Raw genomic sequence first — 9,040 nt, 5'->3', positions numbered from 1 at the left:
GCTTAAGCTTATAGGACGAGGTAGATTTATTTATATATTTTATATTTTCTTACACTCCCCCTCATATGTGGGCCGGACTTTTTTTTTAATGAGCGAGCCCAACATGTGAAATTTTTAATAATAGGGTTAAAGAGTGCGGAGACAGGGTTCGAACTCAGGACCTCTTAAGCTTATAGAATGAGGTAGATTTATTTATATATTTTATATGTTCTTACAAGTTACAATGGCCTCTACGTTAATCTTCCATCTTCATAAAATGGACAATAATAAACACTGATTTTACCATAGTGGTACAAATTATTGAGACAAATTAAAAACAAGAGTATTTGAACCATCTTTCTATCATTAAAAATAATTTTGGGTACAAATACCATTCACACTAGGCCGCTAACAAACTTATATTTTGAGTATTGTTGCCGCAGAATTTTGACCGAGGTTGGAGCGCAGCTCGGACGACCCTAAGATCGGCTGGAGACGAGCTGAGCAGACTAGTTGGGGGTATCAGGTGCTAGTCTCCTCCAAATTATCTTACAAGAAGTCCGCTTGCCGGAGAGTTTTCGGTAAGGGATCCTCTGATCCCAAAGTCAGAATAGAGTGGCAACAATATGGAAGAAAGAGAGTTCAATAAAGTGTGGTGCTCTGTAAATAGTATTGGGTGTGCACATGTGCACGATTGTCTGGGCGTATCTAAAGTCCTTTAGGCCGCCTTTTTATTTAGGAGAGCCTATTTTGTCGTTACTTGAACTGATGTGGCATGCATTGATGGTTAGGTAAAAGACGGTAGTACGGTGGTGTCTTAGGAGCCAGTTCGTATGGCGGCATGCAGTGCTGGTTGAGCGCAGACTATGGTGCTACCACGACGGCAAGCTGCTAGAGCTGTTGGTGCATGATTAGCTTCTTAGCTGGTAGCCCTTCGACTGATCGGCTCTTCAGTTAGGGCCAATGTCATTTTTCTCGGTTTATGTTTAAGGTCAAGGTGGTCGATCTGGCCCACGGTCCCCCCGCGTCCCGGGCTAAGGATGAGGAATATTACCAATCATTGGAAAACATATAGCTTCTATACTTGAGTAAAAAACAGTCGCAAGCTATATGGCCCATGAAAAATAGCAGCAAGAACTCACACATAGATCATCATAATTTTGGAGCAAAGATGACGCCTTAAAACTTCAATTAAGAAGCTGCGTGGCTGATATCTAAACTGAAAGTCTATCCTGTGTCAAATTCGGGTCGGGTTTTGATCGAATCCGCATCCATCGACCTAATGGTACCCATCCGGAAGATAGGGGCATTTTCGTCATTTGAACGTTAAACAGTAGCGCAAAAACCCTTAGATAAGGGTAGTCTAGTAATTTCATCTTGGAGATTGAGGAAAATCCCCCACGAAACCCGTCGGCTTCGGGAGCTCTTCCAGAACAATTCCTTACCGAGAGAGAGAGAGAGAGAGAGAGAGAGAGAGAGAGCGAGGCGAAAGGCGAGAGTGATGGCGGCGGTGAGGGCGGGCTTCCGGCGGCTTTTCTCCATCTCTGCCTTCTCTCCTCCGCTTCCCGCAGCCGCCGCTTCGGCGGCCGAGCCGTCGTCCAACCTCTTCGTCTCAGGTGAGTCCCAGCACGTTCTCGCACTCTCGCCCTCCATTTGATCATCTCGTGAGGTTCGTGTTTTTGATTTCTAGGGTTTTTATATGCTTGATGTTCCGCTTGGACATTAGACCCGGAAATGTGTAACTTTATGGTAGAATACCCTATTAATTGAAAATTTGTGTTTTTATTTTACAAAGACTCTTCTTGGGGTTTAGATCCCCAGAAGAAAATTTTCTTTTTCCTTTGTAATGATCGATGTTAGTCTCTTCTTTATTTCCGTTGTTGAAGAAATCAGAAGAACATGGCGCCCGGGGGGGGGGGTGTTGGGTGAGGAGGTGCAGGTTGTAATTTTTTCACTATAAGGGGTCCTTAAAGTTCGACTATTTAATATTTGATGTATAGATTTTTTGTATGGTGAAAGATCCCTGGTGCGACTGGCAGACTCTGGTGTGGATAAGGGGTGGAGAGAGGATGTTAGACTGGCAGTCGGGAGAAGTAGATATATCTTATTAAAAAAGAATTAGTTGTTTAATAATTGAATGCTCAACAGATGTACACATTAGTATATAGGTCAATACAATATGAAATTATTTGATAATGATGGTCATGTTAGATGCCGGTATAAGGTTGCATAGCTGTTTGTATGATCATGGTGAAAAACAAGGTTTTAAATACCACTGGATGGGGCCATTCTGGTTTTTCCGTGAGATAGTAGCACAAACTATTAGTGCAAAGAAGATGTAATTATGGCGAGGGAGGATGTTACATTCCAGGCTATGCATGTGTATTGTGAAGCCAATGGGGCGGCCGACTGGGTGGTGGCATATGTTGCGAGCCACTCAGGAGGTACCCTATGGACTGGAGAGAGAGAGATGCCCGGAGCACTTCAAGATCTTTTGTTTTCCGATTCTATTAGGTGTATTCATACCCGTGATGTATGGAATGTCCGTTTCAGCAAGAAGAAGAAGAAGAAGAAGATGTAATTGAATATTTTACAAGGAAAGGATAGTAAGGGCATAAGCAAGCCTTCATGCATATGGTGTTCCCTGGAGTAGTAAAAGGAAATCTAAGATATCGTTTTTCCATAGATTGTAACAACAGGTTTCTTCATTGTATTGGATTTGTGTTATCTTTCAAGTTCTTTGTCAAGCGTCTGACTTTGGTGCGATTTCATCTATTTCTTAAGTGGAACCTTTTTAACCTTTGATTTAAGATCTAGCCCAAGAACAGGTAAACCATGTAAAAATTTCGAGCATCTTTTTCTCTATCTGTGTTATATTTTTCTACCTCTTTCTTGATTTGCATGACTTCATGGAAGTAGAACACAACCACGTGGTAGGTTTTTGGAGGTTATTTCAGTGCTTTTGCATAACCAAGTAGTAATAAGCCTGTCTTTGTGCTATGCTTAATCATCTGAGATAACTATTATAGATATAGAGTACCAAATTTGAGGTGCAAAAGTATGATGTGAAGAAAAATTTGTCCTCTGGTAATTAAGTTTTGGGATTTAATTTAATATAACTTTCATGGAAGAACACAAGGGCAAAAAATGTCATTTCTGTTTACAGCAAGGAATTGATGAAATTTGACTTTGAAACTTTCAGATATTCAACTATGTTTTGCGTATGAATTTCCATAGATATTTATAGAGAATTCAGTGGTGAAGCATTAAGTCTTTACTTGAAATTTGCAAGAGCGAGTTAAAAAAAACTATATAAGATTTGAGATGTAGATAAATATATTAATATCCTCAATTGCTTCAATATCTTTAGAAAAATTATATATAAGCTTACAGGTATTAATATGAAGATTGAGAATGATGCTAGGTGCTTATATTGTTGCTATATCTTCCATTTATGTTGTGTGCCAAGGAGTATTGGTGTGATTAGGATTTTTGAAGTCTCAGATATCGGAAACTTATGTTCAGAATACAGTTTGTAGGCTTCTGTTTAGCAATTGTTCTTCTTATTTGTTAAGGCTTTTTTTTCTAGTGGGTTTTGAGTCCTAATATGAGTAAGATGATTGTTTAATTGTCCAACCTTAGGCTGACTTAGCAGTGTTTTTAAGTCCCCTTTTTCTCATGAGTGTAAGAAGTGAATTTGATGTCTTTTTATGTAGAACCCCAGAACATACAAGTTCTACAAATTTTTTAAAGTGTGTGGCTACTTTTTGTTGGAAGTGATCTGTAGTAGGATAGAGGAGACTAGGTTGACCTGGAGTTCTGTTTTGAGTCAAACTATTTAGAGCTCTAGATTCACTAAGAATAACTTGGGAGTGCTGTTGTAATTAGAAAATATTGTACAATTTTCAGAACATTTTTGGTTACTTTTTGTTAGGATAGTGAGTTAAGGTAGAAGAGCTCTAGTCTGACTAGGAGTCTTGTTTTGAGTCAAATTAGTTGGAGCTCTAGATTCGTTATACTTGGGAATTCTATTGTGATTAGAAAGCTTTGTTTTATTGTTGCTTAATTGTTTTTACATATGGTCCATGGTAAGTGATGAAATGATTTATGAGTTATTTGGAATGAGTTAGCTCCTTTGTGGAAGCTCGGTCCCTCAATTGTTCTCTTTTTTCCTTTTAACTTTTCCTATATTCCAACTGCTTACTTTCTCGCTTGCCTCTCCAATTGCCTCTTTTTGTATGTTATTTCGTGTTATAAAGGGAACTTTCAGATTATCCAGATATGATTTTTTTCCTTAGCAAGTTAGAAATTTATTTTTGGCCTTAATGCTAAGGCGCTGCATTATGTATTGCTAAGTTGGACGATGTAACCATTATGGCCCAGTCTATGAAGAAAAGGGAAGCCTTGTTGGGGTGAGTTGTTTCAGTGGGAATGGAAGGGATGCAAAAACTTAGCATTGGTTGAGGAGAAAGAGTGAAAGTAGTGTTACTTGTCATTTTCATTAGAAACAAGGGCACTAGAAGCGCTGGGAAAGGCTAAAGAAAGAAAATGCATAGGTATTTCTATGCAATATCTGGAACAAAAAAATATATCAAACAATAGGTGACTAGTCATTTCTTCTGATTTGTAATGAAGAAATTATCCATGTGCAATAGTAGATTTTGGACCCAAAAAGTATACTTGTAAAATAATGATGCTTTCAACATCATGCTGGCCCATGTATGGTAAAATGAGTCTTTTAAGGAAAAATATGACTTATTAGACTGAGAGTGGGACAATGTGGATAAGGTGCATGATGTTTTATCAGAGCATCAGTATATGTGGAAGACACACCAAATTTAAAATAAATTTAACATATCTAAGGATAAGAAGATATCAATATGTGGAGCTATGATCCTTACGAGTTTCTTGGGTATAATGGACAAAAAATGGAAACCTGAAAGCTCTTTGGGGAACACATTAACAAATGGACTTATAGGATCTCCAGCCATATATGATAACTCGTACTTGAGTACTTCATGGAAGTTTAAATGTAAACTTGCATTTTGTTTTGCATCACCGAAGCACCGAAACCTGCTTTTCTTTCTCATTGCTATAAGTCAACTTCTCAAGTGCTATTAATTTTTTATATGACTCCATGAGCAACATATGATATTGACTTGCATAACTAAATAAATTTATTAAAAGTTGACTAGTATGGTTTGATATATTTTTATATGATCATAGTCTTATCGTTTGAGAATCCATGACCTGGGAGTCATGGGTTCAAAACACAGGGACAACCTCTTCACATGCAGGTCTGCATACATCTGACCCCTCTATACCTTGTAATAGTGAGAGCCTCATGCAGTGGCTTCCCTTTCGGTTGTAGATTGAGAAGTATATCCAATCAACAAGCCCTAGCCCTTCTATGTAGAGTTGTTTTCATAGATCAAGTATCACCTATCTGTGCAGCTATTTAGAAGTATTTCCTGCATATGACTTAGTATTTCTCCAACTCTACTTGCATGGGAAGTTGTGCTTTCTTCTTATATTCCATTTTTACCATTAGCTCTACTCTTTTGCAATTTTATAGTTTCAAATGGATGCTAATAATTGCAGTCATTTTTCTTTTTTCCTTTAGTCTTTTTTTTCTATGCTCAAGTATCCAATTGAATCATTATACTATCCCACCATTTGCTGCACCAAATCTTTACATTCGGCCTAAATTTAAATATTATGTGTATTTGATGTGGATCATGGCCATTCATAGAATCATGTACCACATTACCCTGATAAAAATAAAATGATGGGGAATCATGTGATAGCAACCACTCCGTTTAGTTGGACACATCATATCCATTCATAAATTCAGTTATGTGCACTTCATCCTTCAAATGTTTAGTCTAAATAATGTGTCCAGAAAGTTGTGCGATTAGGTAGTGATGCATACAAAAGCATCAGCCTAGGTTTTTACGCAGCCAAGTGCTGCTAATAACACTCTATTAGCTATGAGAATTCTCTCTTTCTTAGTTACCCTGTGGGTGTCTTTTTTTCCCCTCTCTTATTCAGTCAATTATTATCTGTAAATGTCATTGTAATAAGATTTTATTGGCTAGCCTTATTACTTTCCTAATTCTAACAAAAAAGAATGATTTGCAGGGCTTAGCAAGCGTACTACATCGGAGGGACTCAATGAAGCGTTTTCAAAGTTTGGTCAAGTAGTCCAAGGTATCTGTTTCTTCTTAAGGACTTCTATGAGGGACCCCATCCACAAGATGCTAACTGTAATTTATGTGCATATTACAGCAAGGGTTGTGACTGATCGTGTATCAGGATATTCTAAAGGTTTTGGTTTTGTAAGATACACAACGGTAGAAGAAGCAGCAGAAGGCATAAAAGGCATGGATGGCAAGGTAAGTTGGTCGTAGTTTGTTATTTTGAATCATGTTTACACTAGAATGGCACACCCACTGGATTTGTTCAGACTAAGTGTATTAATTAAAGAAGGGAGTGCATCGTAGAGGTAAGCCTCACAGCCTCTCTTTTGAGGCATTTGCATTATGCACAGTAAAGATAATTTATTTTCCTAGCGCCACATTTTTAGTGATCTTCACTGCATAAATGAGTCACATGAATGGCATTTTGATCCTTCTAGACCAGGGAAAATTCAATTTGTGGACCCTGATAACCAGATGCTCAAAAAATTTGCCAAAGGTTTAAAAATTTAGGGCTTGTTTGGATGTACTGGCAAAATTTACCAAAGGTTCAAAAAATTGCAGGAACTGATTGATGCTGTTGGATATACCATGATGATGATTAACGATGGTTCCATTTGGTATTGTCGTCTGGCTGGTTGTGGAAAAATATACAGGAATTATCTGCTGTAGTCAAAACTAACTGAAAATATTACTCCAAGCTAGCTTGACTTGGATTTAACGTGTCCTAACTAGATCTTTTGTATTGCATCTGGCAAAGATTTCTTGCTTAAGAAACTAATTAATGAATTGAACACAAAGAACCATCAGAGATTATGGTAACATAAGAGAATCCACTTCTTAAATCACGAGAAATGTTTCAAAACAAACAAAAATGCTGGTTAGTCATAGACTAATAGTCTGACTGATGTCTGTATTGTTATGTCTTCTTCCACTTAATTTTATCTAAATATTGTCTAACACTCTAAAATACCCTTATGAATTATATTAGAGGGTACCAAGGCATATTTCTATCAAACTTGAATGTCAAATGTGTTATATCAATGCCTTGGTGAATATTTGATAGAGCAAGAAGCTCAATGCAAATGGATCTCTATGAATAAAGAGATGGAATTCTGAATATTACCAAACTGTCAATTTTTTGAACAAGGACAGCTGCAGGCAACTATGTAATGCATATATATATCAGATTGCACTGATAAGGACAACCAAATATCTCTGCGTTTCCATTAAGATCTCTTTGACCTTAAAGAATTATATACCTTATAGCACCATGGGCCAGAGGGTTCAGTAATTCTTTATAACCTTTTCTCCACCAAAGCACCTCTTCTTGTCTGCTGCAAATTGTTGCTTCTGGAAGAGTTTTAGCTGAGGGTGAAAGTTGGGAGTCTTTTAATCATGAAAGGATATTTTGTGGTGGGGCTACCTCAGCCTTTCGTGTGAGATTTCTACCTTTCGTGTGAGATTTCTATGTTATTGCAGCACTCTTCATGGCTTAGAGTCCTTACTCGAGTTCTATGCCTGCCTTCTTATATAACTGCTATTACCACTACTAGCGGGGGCATAGCTGTTACTTATCTTCTTTCACTAGACAATACAGTAAAATTTTGATCAATATTGAATGGAACAACTCATGATCAATCTTCCCTCTATTTAGATTATCAATCTGAACCCCTGAACAGAGGTAATAGAAAGAGGAGGGGAACAATGAGAGACATGAAGGAATTGTTTTAAGAGACGGGGGTATAGGGTCTTTTCCAAAAAAGTAATCAAAGGGGATGCTGGAGTTGTTTGACTCTTCAAGGTGCACGTCACTCACAAAACATGGGGTAAAAAATCGAAAAAATGCTAGATTTTCATTTTTCCCATAGAATCCCTTCTTTCTATGGTATTTTAAACGTTTAAAATCCTATCCAAACAATTTTCTAGATTGAATTCACATGGTTTAGGATTCCTTTAGTAATGCCCTGCTATGAAAAGCTATGGGAAAAGAGTGCATCCAAACATGCCCTTCAATTGTGCAACTTGAAATATGCTATTCAAAATTTATCAAGACTTCCCTGTTGGTTTCCTATAGATTGTGATTCAGATAGCCTTGAGGCGGCTTAACTTGTGCATATGTATTTCCTCCATATTTTACTCTTTTAACACCACCATTTTCTGTGCAGTTTCTGGATGGTTGGGTTATTTTTGCTGAGTATGCTAGACCCCGGCCGCCTCCACAAGGACCGCCACAACCTTAAACACCAGCACAGCCGCTTCACATGTTCATCTGGCTATCAGTAGAGGTTTGAGGACCTCCAAAGATTTTGATATTTTATGGGAGCAAGACAGTTTTCAAATGTTTGAATGAGTGCCTTGATTGCACTGATTGTCATTTGGTGGGAAGCAGGACCTATTTGATGATGTAATGGAAGTATGACGCATGTTTGAAAGACTTATTATATAGACCTATAATTTGCTTATGGGTTTGCATCCGTGTATGTGCTAACTTGAATGCGAAGAATCGACATAAAGCTTTTTATGGGTCTGTCATAAGGTATTTTATAGTGATGTTTGTTTCAGGCTTCGCCCTATTTATCTTGCAGCATGTCTCAACATTTACAAATCTGGTTGGTGTTATATTGATGTAGAATAAATAATGACTAACAGAAAGCTGGACCAGTTCATAATCTAGAGGGCATGCCAATTTTTGAAGTCCCTAGCTGTCCTCAATTTCCAATCTATCATGTGGACCGATGGAAATAAGATTTGGCACCGATCTTTTGGTACCTTTTATTGCATTCTCTCCAATATTTCTTCAATCAAATGATCAAGCTCTTGCAATGGAGTTCAATTTTGTAACATTGATGATTGATCCACTA

General features: G+C 37.7%; 1 protein-coding gene across 2 annotated transcripts; it reads left to right on the top strand.

Moving 5' to 3' along the window:
• Positions 1 to 1,406: 1,406 nt before the first annotated feature.
• On the top strand, positions 1,407 to 8,752 carry LOC103709927 (organelle RRM domain-containing protein 2, mitochondrial-like). 2 transcript variants are annotated; one of them, XM_026805749.2, is made up of 4 exons: positions 1,411 to 1,595; positions 6,121 to 6,189; positions 6,268 to 6,374; positions 8,345 to 8,752. In XM_026805749.2, the coding sequence occupies exons 1-4, from the start codon at positions 1,481 to 1,483 to the stop codon at positions 8,417 to 8,419; spliced, it is 366 nt and encodes a 121-aa protein (XP_026661550.2). In that variant the 5' UTR covers positions 1,411 to 1,480; the 3' UTR covers positions 8,420 to 8,752. The 2 variants fall into 2 exon arrangements, with proteins under 2 accessions (XP_038988193.1, XP_026661550.2); XM_039132265.1 differs by having other exon boundaries at positions 1,407 to 1,595; positions 6,121 to 6,374.
• The last annotated feature ends 288 nt before the right edge of the window (positions 8,753 to 9,040 follow it).

Source organism: Phoenix dactylifera, chromosome 12 (assembly GCF_009389715.1).
Source record: "Phoenix dactylifera cultivar Barhee BC4 chromosome 12, palm_55x_up_171113_PBpolish2nd_filt_p, whole genome shotgun sequence".
Lineage (NCBI taxonomy): Eukaryota > Viridiplantae > Streptophyta > Magnoliopsida > Arecales > Arecaceae > Phoenix > Phoenix dactylifera.
The sequence above is the reverse complement of the archived record's forward strand: the minus strand, read 5'-3'. Positions and strand labels throughout refer to the sequence as shown.